The sequence below is a fragment of the Panthera uncia genome, chromosome B4 (assembly GCF_023721935.1).
Source record: "Panthera uncia isolate 11264 chromosome B4, Puncia_PCG_1.0, whole genome shotgun sequence".
Classification (NCBI taxonomy): Eukaryota; Metazoa; Chordata; class Mammalia; order Carnivora; family Felidae; genus Panthera; species Panthera uncia.
Window position 1 is genome coordinate 23,939,109 of NC_064809.1, and position 20,059 is coordinate 23,959,167.

The window sequence follows — 20,059 nt, forward strand, 5'->3', positions numbered from 1 at the left end:
GCATACAAAACTGGGAGGGCCAGGGAGTTAGGTGTGATGTTAACCGTCAGGAATAACAGGCAGGGGAAATGCCCAACTGTACCTTCAGAACTGTTCTGGTGAATCCTCACGGCCACCAATATCTACGACTCAGTCTCATGATAAGGACACTAAATTTTGTACTTGAAACCAATATTACACTGAGTGTTAATGAACTGGAATTTAAATGAAAACTCAAAATATAAAGTAAAACGAAGGGACACGATAACTGCCCCTGGAAGATTCTGTTTGTCCGCATGTGGCTTTCACTTATGTTGCTCATTTCCACCCAGCAGATCTCATGTCAGCGTGTCTCCTTGACTTGATCACAAGTAGAACCCTAACTGCAAAGGAGTCTGAGAAATAGCGTGTCTAGATTTCCAGCTTCAGTGTTATGGGAACACAGCATACAAAGCACTAGGAGAGAGCATTTCAGAAAGCCAGTTAGTAGTATCTGCCACAGAATTATAAAGAGGGAAAGGGAGAGAGTTAGGAAGGGGAGAAAGAAAAACCTTTTTTCTATGACTCTTAGTTTTACCGTTACACTGAGATTCTTAACTCCATTCAAATTTGTTATGTGTATGGTGATGAAGTAGGGATCTGATCTTATTTTTTTCCAAATGGATAGTGATTTATTAAGTAATTTCTTACTTTCTGCTGATTATTAATTGCCAACTTTTTCATATATTTAAATTCTGTGATCTCTGCTCTTTTCTGTTGGTTTATTTGTGTATATCTTAAAGTACCACATTTTTCTTTAAAATGTATTTTTTGTTATTAAGAATAATATTTTATTTCTCAATTGAAGTTAATAGTTTGTCAGCTTTTTAAATTTGTTTTAATCCATCTGAAAGTTTAATTGAAATTGCAAAAATTTTATATTCATTTAGGAAGAATGAATATAGAATTCACCACATTGAATGTTCCTTTCTAGTAACATGTTATCTCCATTGTTCAAGTTTTCTTTTATGCTATATAGTTTTCTCTATATGAAATTGGCAAATTTTTATTATTTATTTCTGTATTTTTCATAGTTTTGGTTGCTGTTATAAATTTGATTTTTTTGCCATATCATTTTCTAACATATGTTGCTGAATATATTGGAATGTTATTGTTTTGTATATATTTACATCACATCTTCTAATTAATTTTACTTTTTGCTTATATTCCTATGTATACAATCATGTCACCTACAATTATGCTAATTTCATCTTTTCCCTATTGCCTATTCGACAAATCTATGGTGCTTTTGTAAATGAAGTTTGAGATCAAAGATGGCAATGGAGTAGACTCCTCTTGTCCCACAAACACAACTAGGTAACTATCAAATCATCCTAAATACTCCACAGATAGGCCTGAGGACTGACAGAACAAGCTACATAACTAAAGGGAGACAAGAGGCCTTATTGAAGAACAAGTCAGAGACTCAGACAAAATGTGAAGACAGAGGAATTTATCCCAAATGAAAGAATGGAACAAGGCCACAGAGATCTTGATGAAACAGATATAAGTAACATGCCTGCTGGAGAATTTAAAGCAACAATCATGGGGCACCTGGATGGCTCAGTCGATTAAGCATCTGAGTTTGGCTTAGGTCATGATCTAATGGTTCATGAGTTCAAGCCTCACGTTGGTCTCTGTGCTGACAGCTGAGAGCCTGGAGCCTGCTTCGGATTCTGTGTGTGTCTCTCTCTCTGCCCTTCCCCTGCTTGCACTCTTTCTCAAAAATAAATAAACATTAAAAAACATGTAAAGCAACAATCATGAGGGTATTCACTGGGCTTGAGAAAAGAATAGAAGACATTAATGAGACCCTTACAACAGAGATAAGAGTTAAGAAAGAATAAGAGATGAAGAACACAATAAATGAGATTGGCAACAGCCTTGATGCAATGAACAGCAAACTGGAAGAAGCAGGGGAAAAAAATAGTGACCTAGAAGATAAAATAATGGGCGATAATGAAGCTAACCAAAAAGATAGAAGAATATGCAACATGACAATAGACTTAGGGAACTCAGTGACTCCATCAAACATAATAACATTCATATTATAGAAGTTCCAGAAGAGGATAAGAGGGAAAAAGGGGCAGAAAATTTATCTCATGAAATAATGCCAGAAAATTTGCCTAATGTGGAGAAAGAAACAGACCTCGAGATCAAGGAGGCATAGAGAACACCCATCAAAATCAACAAAAGCAGGTCCACACCAAAACTTACTGTAATTAAATTTGCAAAATATAGTGATAACGGGAAAATCTTAAAAGCAGCAAGACAAAAGAAGTCCTTAACTTACAAAGGAAAGCCTATAAGACTAGCTTCAGATTTCTGAACAGAAACTTGGCAAGCCAGAATGGAGTGGTATGATATATTCAAAGTACTGAATAGGAGAAATCTGCAGCCAACAGTAAGTACTCTATTCAGCAAGGCTATCATTCAGAATAGAAAGAGAGATGGAGTTTCCCAGACAAACAAAAACTAAAAGAGTTTGTAACCACTAAATGAGACCTTCAAGAAATATTAAAGGGGACTCTTGTAGTGCAAAGGAGAGACCAATAGTGACAAAGACAAGAAAAGATCAAGAGAAAATCTCCAGAAATAATGACAAAGCAAGTAATAAGATAAACACATCTGTCAATAATTATTTTGAATGCAAATGGACTATAAATGCTCCAATCAAAAGACATAGGGTGTCAGAATGGATTAAAAAATAAGATCCATCTGTATGCTGCCTACAAGAGACTCATTTTAGACCTAAAGGCACCTGCAGATTGAAAGTGAAGGGGTGGAGAAACATCAAACAAATGGATGTTAAAAGAGTAGCACTACTTATATCAGACAAACGAGTTTTTTGTTCTTGTATTGTTTTTATCCTGCTTTGATATCAAGGTAGTACTGGCTTCATGGAATGATTTTGAACGTGTTCCCTCTATTCCATTATTTGTAAGATTTTGATAAATACTATTTTTTTAATGTTTGGTAGAATTCATCAATGAAACCATGTGGTCTTGGGCTTTTTTGTGCTGGGAAATTTTTGATTCCTAATTCAACTTTCATTCTTGTTATTGGTCTAAGAAGACTTCCTGTTTCTTGTATTCAAGATTCATGATTCAGTTGTGATAACTTGTGTATTTTTAGAACTTATTGGGTCTTTTTTTTCTAAGTTATCTGATTTGTTAGTATATAATTGTTTATAGTAATCTGTTATCACACTCTGTTTCTGTGGTTATCTATTACATTATTTTCTCGTCCATTTCTCATTTTGGTTTTTGAGTCTTCTCTCTTTTATTTTCTTAATGTAGTTAATGCAGTTTTGTGGGGTTTTTTTAAAAACCAGGTCATTACTTTCAATGGTATGCTGTTTATTCTGGTCTCTATTTTATTTATTTATGATTTTTCTTTGTTATTTTCTTCCTCTACTAAATTTCAGATAAGTTTTTCTTTTTCCACTTCCTTGCAGCATAATGTTAGGTTGTTTATTTGAATTGTTTTTCTTAATACAAGCATTTATAGCATAAATTTCACTGTAACGTCTACTTTTGCTGCATCCCATAGGTTTTAGAATATTGTGTTTTCTTTTTTTGAGAGAGAGAGAGCGCATGCACACATGCTAGTGCAGGAGGGGCTGAGAGAGAGAGAGAAAGAGAGAATTTCAAGCAGGCACTACATTCTCAGCACAGAGTCAGATGTGGGGCTCAGTCCCATGAATTGTGAGATCATGACGTGAGTTGAAATCAAGAGCCAGGTGCTTAACTGACTGAGCCACCCAGGCACCCCTCCTTTTCTTTTGTTTTGAGACCTACTTTGATTTGCTGTTTGATTTCTTATTTGGCCCATTGTGCAATGGTGTGTTAATATTTACGTATTAAACATTCAATATTTCTAGTGAGTGAATGAAGAAAGAAAAAAGAAAGAGAGAAAGTTAGTTTTACTGCCACTAGCCATCACTGGTTGTCTACAGCACCTTTTCCATTAAAATATTTACTATCTGTCCATATATAGAAATAGTTTGTCAGATTCTGCCACAAAATATCTATAAATTTGAAATCTTTATTCTGGCTCTGTATTGTCTGAGACCACCAGAATAAACTTAAATAGTACCAGTAATGATGAGAGTCTTTAACTTGTATCTGACTTTAATAGGAACAGTTTTTGTGTTTTACATTTAGAATAATAGTTGCCATTGGTTTCTGGTAGATGCCCTTATCAAGTTAAGGAGAGTACCAACTATTTCAGTCTTGCTAAGGGGTTTTTACCAAAAATGTATATCAGATTTTTACTAACTACCTTTTCACCATATAGTCTACAATTTAACATTTAATTTAGTGAATTAATATATTTCCTGCTGGTAAACTGTTCTTGCATTCCTGGTTGTTATGTATTATTCCTTTAATATATTTCTGGAATCAATTTTCTAAAATTTTATTTGGGATTTTTGCATTTATGTTTGTAAGTAATATTGATTTGTTTTCTTATTTTTTGATTGCTTTTTTAATAGCAACCTCTACTTGTTGCTGTGTCATCTTAAAACTCTGAAGGCATCAGTTGGGATTTGTTTTTAATTCCTTTTCCATTTCTCTCATCAACTCTGTCTCCCCAGGGTCAGTATTCTGGTTTTAGTCTTGAGGCGCCCATGCTCTTGCTTTTCCTCAAATATTTCATCACCCTTGGTTGTTGACTCATAATTTTAATGAAAGGGCTGGAATAATATAGGAAAATGATGTGGATTTACTTGGCAGCTGTAACAACCCTCTTTCTTGACTAGGAAGCTGACTGTGAGGTTCTATAAATGAATGTGGGGAATAATAGGCAGCTATCTTTTTGGTTTGGATGACAGTGAGACATTGTCAGCCCTCCTTGAGGGCTGTTTACTGAGGCTAGCAAGGCTTTGTGCTGGAGGTGGAGCACATAAGAGTTCTTAGCACATTTCAATGAATGTGGACATTTCTCTTCCCACTCTTTCTGACTGACTGACTGATTGATTGATTGATTGAATAGTTGGCTGGTGGGATTGGAATCTGCTGTCTGTTATGCAACCCCAACGTTCAAAGCACTGCTCTCCTTGTTTTCGGAGGCTCAATGCTCAGCTTAGGAACTAGTGAAACAGTTCTCCCATGTTATTTAAGGCAAGGATTCTTACTGATTTTAGACTGGGGTGATTGTGGCAGCTCATTTTTCCTTGTGACATAGAAATAAAATGGTCCATAGCACTCAGTCCTTTGAATAATTACTCCTCCAATTGGGGGGGGGGGGTCTCTGGGTTCTCTCCTTAATGATCCTGAGCTTGGTGTTTTCCTTAGCTCTATCTTAACCACACCCCCTCTAGACTCATATTGGACTGCTGTTTCCTTAGCACTCATTTTTCAGTCTGTGTAGTTCCTTCTCCTTAACATCTTCCAGAAATTCCTCAAAATAGCCTGGTGATGCCATTCTTCCTTGGTTTCCAGACTGTTAGTCAGTGGACAAAGAACTCTAGACCATTCTGTGTTTTCAGGTTCATTATTTTCATTCCATAGTTGTGCTTTCTGACACTGTAAGAGAGAAATTTTAAATGCTGTACCTGTAGACTAGGTGTGATAAGTAATAATGCAGGAGCCCACATGTGGTAAGTGACCAGTTGATGTCAAAATTCAATGCACAGAAATGTGTGGCCTTAGCTGTTACTCTAGGCTGTCCCAGCATACTCCACAAAGCAGAGGCTGGTGTTCTTGGTTTCCATTAGGGTCTCAGAAGATGCAGTCTTTGTGTTTTTTTTAACTCTGTTCCTTTTTCAACTCATGGCCTCCACACCCCAACCAGCTGCAACCAAGAACATCCCTGGGCCAAGTGGTTTCTCTGGTGGGAAGGGATGGGGCAAGAGGGAGGAGCCTGGTTTGAAGACCATTGATTCTAACAATATGCCATGCTGTCATCGCCCTCCTTCTCTTCATAACCATGATCGGTGTCCGACCTCAGCCTGCATCTTTGCACATCAGCCTTCTGGGTGGCTAAAAGATGGCTGTAGTTCTGACTGCTTAATAGTATGAGGATCTCCACTTCCTGAGATCTTCCATCTAAGCCAGGCCCATTCTAATTGCACTTTACATGTGTTAATTTATAGAATTCTCACTTTGACCCCATGAGGTAGCTTTTTTTCATACCTTTTCAAAGATAAAACTAACACACTGAGAAGTGAAGTAACTTGCCCAATGTTGCACAGCAGTAAGTGGCAGTGCTGGGTCTTGAACCCAGGCATTCCAGTTCTAGTCTCTGTTTTCGTCCCTGGGGGAGGATCTTGTCTGCCCCTTGCAGTTCAGTGGCTGTTTGAGGCCCACCTAGATGGGCCCACATGTCATGGAGGGGAGGTAGCTGCACACAAAATCGAAGCCCACACACGCCGCACGCTGGAAACATATGGAAAATGGTTTAGGAGGAAACTATTAGATATTTTCTTGTTTTAGTTAAGGGATGAATCATCTTAAATGTGGGGGAGTACAAATTCAATTCCTTTCTTTAAAATAGTGAAAAGTATTGTCAGTAGCATTTTTGAAGAAGACAGAAATTTTAATGAGAAACTCAGGAAAATAATTAAAACTGGGTTGTCACTGAAAAATCTTAAATATACCTCAGATTTTTCTGATGTAAATTTTTTCCATGGCATATATCACCCTAGTAGGTTTTGCACACGCCAGCAGTCACGGAAATGACTGCAAATAGTTCTAAACAGAGAGAAATAAATGGCACAGTGGGGCACACACTGCTTGAGCTTATTAATGCAGAGTTTACCACACTTGACCCTTATCATTACCAAGAGCCCCAATCTTTGGGGATTTCTTAGTGACAGGTGCAGAATATTGACCACGACACAGAAATGGAAAATTCCTCACCCCACAGAAAGTCAAGAATTGGTTGATATCTCCAGTTTTATTGTTCAGCCATGCTGCATATAATTTTTCTGCAAATGCAAACATCTGGCTCATAGCATCGTATCTTTGAAAAGAAGAGCAAACTGTAAATTTCCAACAATAGGGAACTGATTAAATGATGGTGCAGCACATCCACATTGAAGATGCTTGGAGCCATGAAAGTGACTTCAGAAGAATTCTCAATGATAGAGAAGGCAGCATGTGTAAGTGCTGTTGTCTGTGTTGCTATCTCTATTTCCCAGTCACTTCTGGAAGCCCTCAACGCTCCAGAGATAACCAGTGACTTTTACGTATTAAAGCCAAAGGTCATTTTTCAGTTCTCATCTTGAGAACATTCAACGTTACTGTCATATTTCATTGATTAACTCATTAATATTTTCTTTTTGGAGGTGGGAAGATGCTGCATTAAATGTTCAGGAAAATTTTAAGACCTAAGAGCACAAAGTGATTCATAGAGTTACATATCATTTCTTGTTAGTATTACAAATAAAAACTTCTTAAAATGGAGAATCTAAAGATGTTAAGATGTGCAGAGCATGCCAGGACACCCTGCTGTTCATTACCCAAGGCCGTACAATGTTCCTTAAAACCTTTAGAGTTCACAGTATAACTTTTAGGCTTATCAAAGGTTGTGAATTTTTCTATATTTCTTATTTGGTTAAATACAAAGATTCATTTTTCTTTATTATCTTAAGTACTGTTGGAAGTTAAACAACTTCTCTTGAATTCTAATAGAAGCTTTTAATAGGTAGGCATCTGGTACCTAAAAGGCAATCCTTCGTAATGCATTATCTGCCATTTCAGTGTCTTTTCACTTTGAAAATTGTAATCTGAGAACCTTGGCAATGAATTGTAGAAATAGCTCATCCCAATAATAATATGAAAATATCTAGAACTTTTATTTGTAAATGAAGAAAGGTGGGGTGCCTGGGTGGCTCAGTGGAGCGTTCGATTCTTGATCCTAGGCCTTGATCTCAGGGTTGTGAGTTCAAGTCCTGCATTGGGCATGAAGCCTACTTAAAAAAAAAAAAAGTAGGTGATTGATATACATGCTTAGGATATAAAAATACAAAACTTTAACAGACAGTACATAAGTAAGTATTGTGTTTAAGATTTAAGGTAACTGAATCATGAAGTAATCCACACTACAGAGTTACATTTCTCTGTGTGTGTTTGAATGTGTCTCATCTCTTGGAGGATGCATTGTGAGAGTCTAAGTGTATTTTCCACCTATGCTTCTGTGTGATCTCAAACTCCTGACCACATGCTCTTCATCTGTGAAAATGGGAGAAATATTTACCACCACATGGGTTTTGTGAGAATTAGATGATGGTATCAGTTCACAGGATAGATTTTTTTTTCTTTTATGTTGTCTTTGCCTGCCTCTACTTTTTATTCTCCCTTGTTCCTCTTTCTATTTTTGTTTTGTTTTGTTTTGTTTTGTTTTGTTTTGTTTTGCCTTATGTTTTTAAACTCAGGTCTGTCTAGCTTAAAAGACTGGTTCTTTTTTTCCCCCCAGCTTTTCATTTTGAAAACCTTCAAAACTTGAACAGCAAAAAGCAAGAATAGTGCAATGGACATCCATATTCCCTTCATTCAGATTCGCTATTTACATTTTATTGTATTTGCTCTATTTTTTTTCACTTTATCTCTTAAGAACAAAGACCTTGTCTTATGCAATCATGGTATAATTATCACGTGGGAAATTTCATTGATTTAATACATTTTCTGATACATAGTCCATATTCAAGTTTTCTTTATTATCCCTGTAATATCTGTTTTCTTTGAAGAGTCCAAACCAGTCGTTTGTTGTTTTGCAGAATGTCCTTAATTTGGATTTGTCTGATTGATTCCTCTTGACTAGACTCAGCCTGTTAGCAGCAGCATTATAATGGTGATACCATGTCCTCAGTGCACCACATCAGGAGCAGTGGTGTCAGGTTGTCCAATCAATGATGATCCTAAGTTTGATCATTTGGTTAAAGTTGGGTCCATCCAATTTCTACATTTAAAATTACAGCCTTTGAAAGGGTTAAGTAACATCTTTGTTACTTACTGTCTTGCATTTTGGAGTCTTACTCAGCCATCTCACCTACCCTGGAACTTGACTTAGCAGAGTAGGGAGCTACTCTGAGTCAGTATCATTCCCCAGCCATCTTTCATCCATTGATGTCAACATCCACTATTTATTCCTGCCATCCAGTAGGGCAATGGTCGTAGAATCATTTTCCTTTTTTAAATCTGTCTTTCCCCCTAGCTTCTTTTCTCCTCTGCTGCTCTCTCTTAAATTATTAATTTATTTAGTAAATGCTTTTGAAGGTCTTCCATGACCAAGGCAGGCACTATGCTTAGCGCTAGAAGTATAAAGGTAAACCCTGACCTCATGAAGCCTAAATGAATATATGAATGTATTACACTTTAATTTAAAAAATTGTATTCATCCATTCACTGAACAAATATTCACTATCATGTATCTACATTGGCCTACTTGCTGGAATCCAGCGGTAAGCAAAATCAGTCAAATCCCTGACCTCATATAGCTTATGTTCTCTCTGCTTACCAGAGAGACTATATAAGCAGGGAAAACAGGAGTTGTGCAAGAGAGTTGATTTTGAAACAGGTCGGGGAAGGCCTCAGTAAGGAGGGAACATTTAAGCAAAGACCTAACAGCAGTGGACAGCAAGCCACTTAAGTAAGTGAGGAACAGGTGTTCCAGACAGAGAAGCGCATGCGCAAATGCGTGCCTACAGTGTTCAAGGAACAGCTGTAGGCTGGTGTGAGTGGAGAGTTAAAGGAGATAAAATCAGAGGGGCAGGGGGCGGGGCGGTGCTAAGTACTAGTTGAATGTGTGAAGTAAGAGAGAAGTTTGGGTTAGAGATACACTTGGGGAGTTAGCAGCATGTATATGATATTTAAAGCCTAAGGCAGCATGATGTCACCTAGGGAATAGTTGTAGATGGAGGCCAAGAGGAAAACTAGATCAGGGAGAGGAGAAGAAACTAATGTAGGAGGCTCAAATAAGAAGCCAGTGATGTGGGCAAGGACAGTTCCAGGATCTCTGGGGCCTAAATATTATACAATTTGGGGGAGACTCTCTTTAGAAAACAGAATACAAACTTATGAATAAAAAATTAACAAGAAAATATTTATTTAGAGATAGGAAATCTCAACAAATTACCAATTTTTTAAAAACACATACCACAAACATAACAAAATCCAAAAAGCAACACTTATTTTTATTATTACTAATATTCTGCCTGATACATTTTTACCTGCATGTTTTTTGATCACCTGTCTGTATGAGGATGAATCTGAAATACAATTTTCTATAGAGGTAATAGACAATTTAGTCTTTCCTCCAGCATGGTTGCACAAAATTAATTTTATTTTTGATAGTTTAGAAAAAGTATATCTTGGTCTCAAAGCTCTCTGTGGTAAGGCCTCATCTGTAACTTCCTCTGTGGTTTCTTACTGTGACACTGTGTCTTACCCAGGAGAAAGACCTCAGAGAATTGAGGTATTTGCTGTCACTAGATATGGCATGGCACCCCATGGCTCCCAGTGGCCTAGGAAGCAGCTGGTCCAGCTCAGCCAGGACCATACAGCCATCAGTTCTTGCTACCTCCCAACTGCTAGGCTGGTCCTGGAGATAATGTAAGGTGGCCAGGAAGCCTCAGTCAAGGTGACCCCATGCAAGGAGCAGAGGAGAACAATGTCTCCATCACATCTTCTCCTCGGAACCGATGGGGTCCATAGTCCATGAGATCTACTAAGAATCCAGCTTTTGCTGGAGTCCAAGTGAACTGGAGGTAGTGCCGGCACCCATTGGCCCCATTCTAAGCCCTGGAACCATGACAAGGATGATCTCCCACCATAACTGTGTTCCATGCTGCTGGGGTGCTGGAAGAGAAATACAGTCTTACAAGGGACTTACAAATGAGGAGCCCTGAAGCTTAAGCTTTATTAGCTTCAAGTCAGTCGTCCTCTGTTAGTAGGCAAAGCAGGAAGGAAAGCTTTTATGAAAGCCAAATGAAAAGAATATTTCTAAGAGAGAGTGATCAATGAATGATGATAAATGCTGTTTAAGATGCTAAGAGTTAACCATTGGATTTAACAACATGAAAGTCCTTGTTGGGATATGTCTTGGTCAGTTTGGGCTGCTGTAACAAAAATACCAGCAACTAGGTGGGTTAAACAACAAACATTTATTTCTCATAATTCTGGACCCAGGTAGTCCAAGATCAAGGCAACAGCAGACCTGGTGTCTGAGGAGAGCCCTCTTCCTGGTTTGCAGATGGTCATCTTCTGGTATCCTCACATGGCAAAAAGCAGAGAGAGGAAACAAGCTTTCTTGTGTCTTTTCTTACAAGGGTGCTAATCCCAACATGAGGGCTCCACCCTCATGACCTAATTACCTCCCAAAGTCCCCACCTCCAAACACCATCACATTGGGGATTAGGTTTCAACATATAAATTTTGGTGGGACACAAACATTCAGCCATGGCGGGATAGATTTAGGAGAAAATCCAGATGAGTAGGAGATGGTGAGTATAGAGAAATATTCACAGGAGTTTTCTGTATGAAAATTAATATCCATTGTTTTTATCTACAAATTAGTGAATATTTTCTATTTTTGTCTCTTATAAAAACCTAAATTATGTTGTTACTTTAGTTTGATGTCACAGTGGATCCCAAATACAAAAGCAGATCCCCATTCCTTATATGGATACTCAGAATAGGATTAAAAGGCAACTTGAGAAAAATCTCGAGATTTTAAAATTCCCTTTTCAGCCTATGTATATCCAAGTAAAAAATAGTCTACAATTTTTCTCCCCAAGATACAGAAAAGCCATCTGGACAGATGGAAGTGAAAATATTGAGTTCATATGAGTTTGTTTCCCTTGTCACATGCTGTTTACTTCTTATCCTATTGAATATTTTTGGGTTTTTACAGCCATCTCACTTTTCACCTACCCTGGAACTTAACTTAGCATAATGCAGCACCCTGCCCTTCTCCACCCTGCATTCACTCAAAAGCAAAGCAATTTGGAAATAAATACATTTAAAAATCATACTTTAAAAAAATATGGTAGCCCATCTCATGTTCTGTGTATGTGTGTGTGTGTATACTGTGACAAATTCTAAGGTTTTTCAAAGCACCTCCATAGTGGTTTTTAAATTATTGAAATAAAGCACATCATTTCATGTTTCCTTTTTCATTTACAGATGTTTTTTCCACTGAACTCTTGCCATCACAGTATTGCTTACCAAAGAATCCTATTGTCTTGACTGTTCCTTTTGCATTACCATATATATGCATATCCCCAACATGCACAAGAATTTCCTTTGTGAATGATTGTTGTGTTTGGTTTGTATTGTTCATGTGATCATAGTGATTATCCTATTAACTTAGTAACTGTTAGCTTATTGCTTAAAATTTTCACTTATTCAGGTGTACTGTATAAAGCCTATTAAGTTGACTGAGAGATTTCTTCATCTTAGATGTTTGTTGAGTGTTATTTGATATTATGTGTAATTTAGAGATGCTTCTATTTCCTGTTTTATGTTACACAGAAGCTTCAGCTTCCCCCCTCCCCCAAACATTGCAAGAACCTTTAACCATGTGCTGTGTTGTTCCGTGAACCACTTCCTCTTGATAAGTGCTTTCATTGCATTTTGCAAAAAAACTACACTGAAGGAATCAGGTAAAATTCAATATTTTCAATTAGTTTCCAATCATACTGTACACTAGTCACGTCATAGTTCCCACCAGCATTTGGGATCTTCTGGATTCTACACTCCTTATTCCATACTAAGTGTGATCCCTGTAATTAACAGAATTTTTTTTTTAATTTTCTCTTTTTTGATATCTGTAATTGTGTAGGCTGATTTTTTCACTTGGAAAAAAAAGGAACATGGCCTGCTATTTTTTTTTTAATTTAAAAGTAATAAAAATACCAGGGACGCCTGGGTGGGTCAGTTGGTTGGGTGTCCAGCTTCACCTCAGGTCGTTGATCTCATGGTTTGTGAGTTCGAGCCCCGTGTTGGGCTCTGTGCTGACAGCTCAGAGCCTGGAGCCTGCTTAGGATTCTGTGTCTGCCTCTCTCTCTCTCTGCCCCTCCCCTGCTCACATTCTGTCCCTCTGTCTCAAATAAATAAATAAACATTAAAAATTTTTTTTTAAAATAATAAAAAAAAATACCAAAGCCAATTCATATGGACAGAGAGCCTCTAATTTTTCAACTCTTTTTTCTTATTAATTCTAGTTATATTTAGGCTCTGGTAATCTAGCTGTAGACTCAAAGCATTGCTTACCTGCACAAAGAAACCCAAGATAACATGTAAAGTTAAAAAATTACAACCTCAATGCAAAGATGCAAACATTTTTAACTGTCTCCAAAATAAGAAGACATACAGTAAGTAGATAAAGTCTGGATATTTAATCCTTGACACATAGACAAAGAGAAATACTGTTGTGGAAAACTCTTCCAGATGTTTGTTAACAGTGTCTGGGGTCAATAAATGCTTCTTGACTGACTTGAATGGTGTAGCCTCGGGCAAGTTACTTAACTTCTAGGAGCCTTAGTTTCCTCATCTATAAAATAGGGAAAATAAAAGTGTCCTATCAGGGTGGTTGTGAGGATGGATCTAATCAGTCAGTACATGTAAAGCACAAGAACAATTTGTGGCACAGAGGGAGAACACCTAATTGTGTGTGAATAGTTATGATCATCATGCAGGTGAAGGAACAGGGAGATTCGTCTCTCTCTCAACCCACAGCCATGCACAGAACAGAGAGAGAAAGCATCTGTTCTGGTGGAATTTTGGAGACCAATTCTAACTTGTCTGAACTTAATCGATTCATTTTAATGATTGGAAAGTAATATTTTATTCATCCCTAGTTATTTTATTATTTTAATTTTACTAAAAGATATTCTTTCATTCTGTTTTTGGTACCAGTATCTAAATTCATGTAAAGATTAGACGTAGCTAAGAGCATAGCTGAAAAGGTGAGCTTTGAAGCATTCAAATTAGACCCATCTACAAATTTATACCTTGATCTGGTGCTTACAAGAAAGCAGGCATTTGACAAAAGCACCTTATAAAAAATGTGTATAACACAAGGTTCTTCACTGATGCTGACTGCCACCGTGTACATCGTTTCTGTAAAGCCAAGAACTGATAATCACAAGGAAAAAAATCTTAACCTTTTGATTTTATACAGAAGTTGTTAGGAGCACTTTTTTAAAGACCTTTTTAAGGCTTTTTTTTAAAACTACTTTTTGTGAAAGGTACAATTTTATGAAAAATGCTTGTAAATGTATTATTATCAATTTTGTTTAATATTCAAAATTGTATGTATAATGAGTAAATCTTTTAGTTTTAAATATATCAAATAACCCCTTTAATACTATTATGCTCAAAACTCATTTCACAGCAAGAGAATATAACATATATGAGGGGAGTACTTGAACATGTTCATATGTGTGTTCATTTTTATTTTACAGATTAGCAAATTCACATTTAAATACATGAAAAATAAAAAATATAGCATCATCAAATACACACATACACATTATTTATTCTCTATTTTGAAACCCAGTGCAATCCAGAAGCAGATAATTATATGTAAATAGCAAAACACATATATATTAATTATATGTTAAAGTGCTAAGAGATAACCTGATATATTACTATATAATTAAGCTGTTACATTTTCATTCAGAATTATGGTATAAATCTATGTTTATATGGTTAAAATTGGTTAGATATATAATGTGAATAAATAAATAAGATAGAAGACATAACTTGTTTTTTCTTATTAAATACTGGTTAATTAACCTACTGCTTGAAACATTAACTGACTTCAAATTTAATTAGATAAGAAAGAATGCCATTGATAATGTCACCCAAATTGCCTGATAGCTATTAGATTTTTCTCAAAGCAGCAAAAATTGTGAGCATGAAAACTGATTGAGGCCCAAGTATATATAAGCCCCAATGAAACCTTTGTGTTTACCAATAGAGTTTATCGGTATAAATTTCAGTTTTCATTCATTTAGCACTAAAAAAAGTGAACTGTTGCTCTAGTGAGTGAGGTTCCACAATCCTACAGCTGTGACAGCAGCTTTAGAAGCAGACTTTCTGTTTAAATGTCTTGATAGTTAAAGGAATCCTGGGACTTAGTGACCTCCCAAGGACTGTCCAGCCCTGGAATGTCGCATGTCTGAGTGCAATGCAGCAGGATCCACGTCTGGGCATAGAAGCTGGATTAATAGAGTTTTCTGTGTGGTCTGAGACCTCAGCCTTAGCTCACTTCTTCCCACTAGGCTGGGAGGTTATTTATTCTCTCTAGGCTTTCAACAAAGCATTTAAGTTTATTTGTTCATTTTGAGAGACAGAGAGAGAACGTGTGTGCACGCACACACATACACACACACACGAGTGGGGGAGGGGCAGAGAGCGAGGGAGAGAGAGAATCCCAAGCAGGCTCTGCACTGTTAGCGTGTGGAGCCCGACTCAGGGCTCGATCTCATGAACTATGAAGAATCATGACCTGATGGGAAATCGAGTTGGAGATTTAACCAACTGGCCCATCCAGGTGCCCCCAAAGCATTTTTAAACACAAAGATGAATGAGATCTGATCCTTAATAACAGCTCCCAGTCTGGAAACACGTTCAAACACAGTAACAAAAAAGCATGATTTGGGAAGCCTGGGTGGCTCAGTCGGTTAAACATCTAGCTCTTGATATCAGTTCAGGTTGTGATCTCACATGGGACTGAATCTCTTTTCTGGCTCCATACTGGGTATGGGGCCTGCTTGGGATTCTGTCTCTCCCTCCCTTTCTGCACTTCCCCTACTCACTCGGTCTCTCTCTCAAAATAAATAAATAAAACATTTTTTTTTTAAAAAAGAGCATAATTCACTATGGTAAATGCTATTACTGAGTGCTTATGCCAAGAACCATATAGTATCTTGCAAAATGTCAACAATCCTATGAATCACATGTTATTCCTTTTATTTTACAGACAAGGAAACAAACCTAAGAAGGTGAAATACCTTATCAAGGTTGTTGTTGGGGCCAGGATTTACAGATATGGTTACCAGCTGGCTATGAAGATACCATTGAAGTGTTGACATGAGAGCTGGATTTTGAATAACTAGGATTTTATGAAGGATACAGGGATAGGAAAGCATATACAAAGGCAAAGAGAATTTTTTAAAGCCTCTTCAGACAATGTCAAGGGCTGCTATGAAGGACTTTGAAAGATAGGCTGAGACCTGAACTCTTTGCACTTACTTCATCATGATCACCATGGCATGGTTTTAAGCAAAAGAGTGACACACTCAAATCTGCATTTCAGATTCATCCAATTTGCAGTGATAGTAGTGAGGCTTGAGCAGGGGATCTAGGAAGCTGGAGGTGGGATGAGCTGATGAGGGGCTGAACCATGGCTTGATAGTAAGGATGAAGGAAAGGAGAGGGCTCTACAGGAGAAAACCAACAGGATTTTTTTTTCTTTTTTTTCTTTTTTTTTTTTTTTACTATTAGATGGAAGAATGGGAGGAGTCAAGGACTAGGCCAAGGTTTCTAAATCGGACTAATAAGTGAATAATGACTATTAGCCAAGTTAGGGCATGTGGGATGAGAATGCGCCAGAAGGGCAATAATGATAGAAGTTGCCCGTAAGATACTGGATGGGCTATTTTGAGGCAAACTACTCTGACAGATAAAGTAAGATCTGTCCTGATCTAGGCCCAAAATTATGGCTGGAATTGTTAATCCATTGTGTGGATAGATTTTTCAAATATGTATATTTGAATGTTATCTATGAGATTTATATACATGGAGAACAGGGACACCTGGGTAGCTCAGTCGGTTGAGTGTCCAACTTTGGCTCAGGTCATGATCTCACAGTTCATGGGTTCAAGCCCACTGACAGTGCAAAACCTGCTTCAGATTCTCTGTCTCCCTCTCTCTGTGCCTCTCTCTCTCTCTGTCTCACAAAAATAAATATTAAAAAAAAATTTATATACATGGAGAAGAGAAACTACTTGAGGATAAAAACTGAAGCTTAGAAATTTGAGCCTTAAGGAAATACTGAGCATTATGGGAAATTCTGTTGTCATTCAGGGATTCTCTAACATAGAATTTCAGTCTGAGTGTGCAACCTCAATGACCCACCCCTCTTCTAGCTACTCCCTTCCTTCCATGAAAAAAAAAAATCAAAACAAATCTATTTGGTAAAGTATTATTCCAGTTTTTCTTAACAGTTTGTCATTCTTCCCCAGACCCAAAAGGAACTCAAAAATTACATACTCACAAAAAGATGTTAATTCCACCCAATCATGATGTGCACATTGCTTGTTTTGCAATCCATTGCCTCAGTAAGGCTGCTCCACCCCTGCTCGTTTGGACTGCTGACCCAAATAACATTCTGAGCTATCAGGGCTGGGTGTTCTCTTTCTCTCTTTGGCTCTCTGTCTTTTTAATCTTGATTTTGACCTTTGGAGGATACCACAGATCCAGATAGATGCAGCCCTATTTTTTCATGTGCTTAGATGTGTGTGTATGTGTATACACTATATACATACATATATATCCCTGTAACTCTTATTCTGTCTATGCCAAAAATAAGGTTTTCTTGTAGGGAGGGTAAATATGTAAGATGGTTGAACTTGCAGATTAATCCAAACTTATGTTTTCTTTATGTTTTTAAGTTCATTTATTTTGAGAGAGGCCAACAGAGAGTAGGAAGAGAGAGAATCCCAGGCAGGCACCATACCTGTCAGTGCAGAGCCCATTGCAGGGTGCAAACTCACAAATTGTGAGATCATAACCTGAGCTGAAACCAAGAGTCCAATGCTTAACTGACTGAGCCACCCAGCCTCTCCAGTCCAAACTTATGTTAAAAAGGCCCTTAACTCAAATGTCTCATTATTTTCACCAAGGTTACAAACTCTTTTAAACTGTGATTCATTCAATAGCAGATTTACAGCCTGATTTTGAGGTTGACTCCTTTTAATAATCCAATACCAACAGACTCTAGGAAAAAGGAATGAAAGGGCAGGGGGAAAGATTTTTACCAGATGAACACAGGAAGAGTTTCAGCAGAGGTCATGAGAATGCTGTTGTTTTGAGTTATTTCCATCTTAGGTGTGTGATTCACTCTGGCATGTCCTTAGCCCGCTATGTATGGGTGGTGTCTACAGGCTGAGAAACTAAGGTCTTTGGGCTCAATAGGTTTTTCTGATTCATCATTGTCACATTTGTTTCCAAAACTTTATCTTCATCATTTTAGTGTTTTTCCAAATTTAATGATTTAAGAGAAGTCATTAATGGCAGTGTTCTTTTTATTAATATCATCTTTGTTTTCTATGAGTTTTTTTTGTAACACTGGAAGGCACTTTTCAGATCAGCAAATAAATTTATTTTTTCTACTCTGAGTGGATTACTTTTCTCTTATGAAAGATTTAAAATGTATTAATGCTAACACTCTTTTTAAAATAAAAATATAGTTTGCATATCATATTGGTGTCAGGTGTACAAGATAGTGATTTGACAATTATATATGTTATGAAATGTTCACCACGATACTCTTAACACTCCTAACTTTCCCTGTTAATAATAATTCATCTGAAGGATTTTTTTATTTTGTCACATTGTACTGCATAACATCCTGATGAAAATAAATTCACATGGGTATTTCTGGAATTTTGTTGTTTATCCTGCTAATTTCCTCTTATTAAAGTAATACATGGGGGTTCCTCAGTGGCTCACTCAGTTAAACGTCCAACTTTGGCTTAGATCATGGTCTTCTGGTTTGTGGGTTTGAGCCCTGCATCGGGCTCTGTGCTGACAGCTCAGAGCCTGAAGCCTGCTTTGGATTCTGTGTCTCCCTCTCTCTCTCTCTCTCTCTCTCTCTCTGAAAAATAAATAAACATTTAAAAATTAAAGTAATAAATGAATCATCCATCACAAGATTTTGAATACCAGATGAATTGTTTGAGAGGACAGTGTGTGAGTACTTTGTTGACATACTTTCTTTTCTCCATGTTCTAGGTAATTTAAAGAAGGGAGGGTGTGGTTCAAATGTTTTGGAAGCAACTGGGAGGGATTGAAACCACCTGTGAGTGGATCCTGGTATTGCTCCCCTCCCCAACCAGAGGCAGGACCTGCCTGCAGCAGTCTTTCCCTCTCAGACTGTGATAAATACAGCCCAACAACCTACCTAAAATGAGATCTTCCCTTTTTGTTATCCCATCTCTGTTCACTGATGCTGTGTTTGCATCCTCCCTGACTCAGACTTTTACACACAGCCCCACACCTCCTTACCTTGCGTGGTCTGACCCCAAGCATTTACTGAATGGCTTCCTTGGATTCAAATATATGCCTCCCTGCCTACATGCATGTACACTTGATTCTTTCAGGTGTGTCTGCTACTTAGGAATGTGCTAGTTCCATGGTCTCGTGGCCATCTCTTGTTGAAGTCCCCTTCCTTGCCCTTCCTGGCCATCCCGATTTTTTAGCTACCCACTTTGTCCACTTGGACCCATGGAGACTAGTTTGGTCTGAGAAAATAGAGTAATAGAGTCTAATTGTTGCTCTGACAAAGTGCCTAGGGCTTGGTTGAGTCTTGGACCAAGCAGATTGGAGAGAGGTCAGGGATGGAATTTCAGGCTGCAAGGAACCTTTCTCTCCGTAGCCTTCTCTTTTCGACTTACTTGTCCATGGATACAGCTTTTGGGGAAATAAAGAGATGAGACAATTATCCAGGGACCAGGCTTTTATTAGATTGCTTATATCTGCGGGTTTTTTTTTCTGTTTTTCAGATGGGTGAGTCAAATGAAGATATAGACCAAATGTTCAGCAATTTGCTGGGAGAGATGGATCTCCTGACCCAGGTAAGATCCTCTTTTTAACTTGAAATTAGTAAAAGATGGGTTTACAGTATTTGATTTTAATATGATGAGAGAGCTATCTTTAAAAAAAGAACAACTGGGGGCGCCTGGGTGGCTCAGTCGGTTGAGCGGCTGACTTCGGCTCGGGTCATGATCTCGTGGTCTGTGGGTTCAAGTCCCGCGTTGGGCTCTGTGCTGAAGGCTCGGAGCCTGGAGCCTGTTTCGGATTCTGTG

At 37.7% G+C, this 20,059-nt stretch overlaps 1 protein-coding gene across 1 annotated transcript in view; it reads left to right on the forward strand.

The window, feature by feature from the left end:
• APBB1IP (amyloid beta precursor protein binding family B member 1 interacting protein) overlaps positions 1 to 20,059 on the forward strand; it is a 106,432-nt gene that overhangs the window by 17,760 nt on the left and 68,613 nt on the right. The window contains exon 2 of the mRNA XM_049624724.1: positions 19,757 to 19,828. Within this exon, the coding sequence (XP_049480681.1) occupies positions 19,757 to 19,828 (72 nt within the window). The remainder of the gene's footprint in view (positions 1 to 19,756; positions 19,829 to 20,059) is intronic.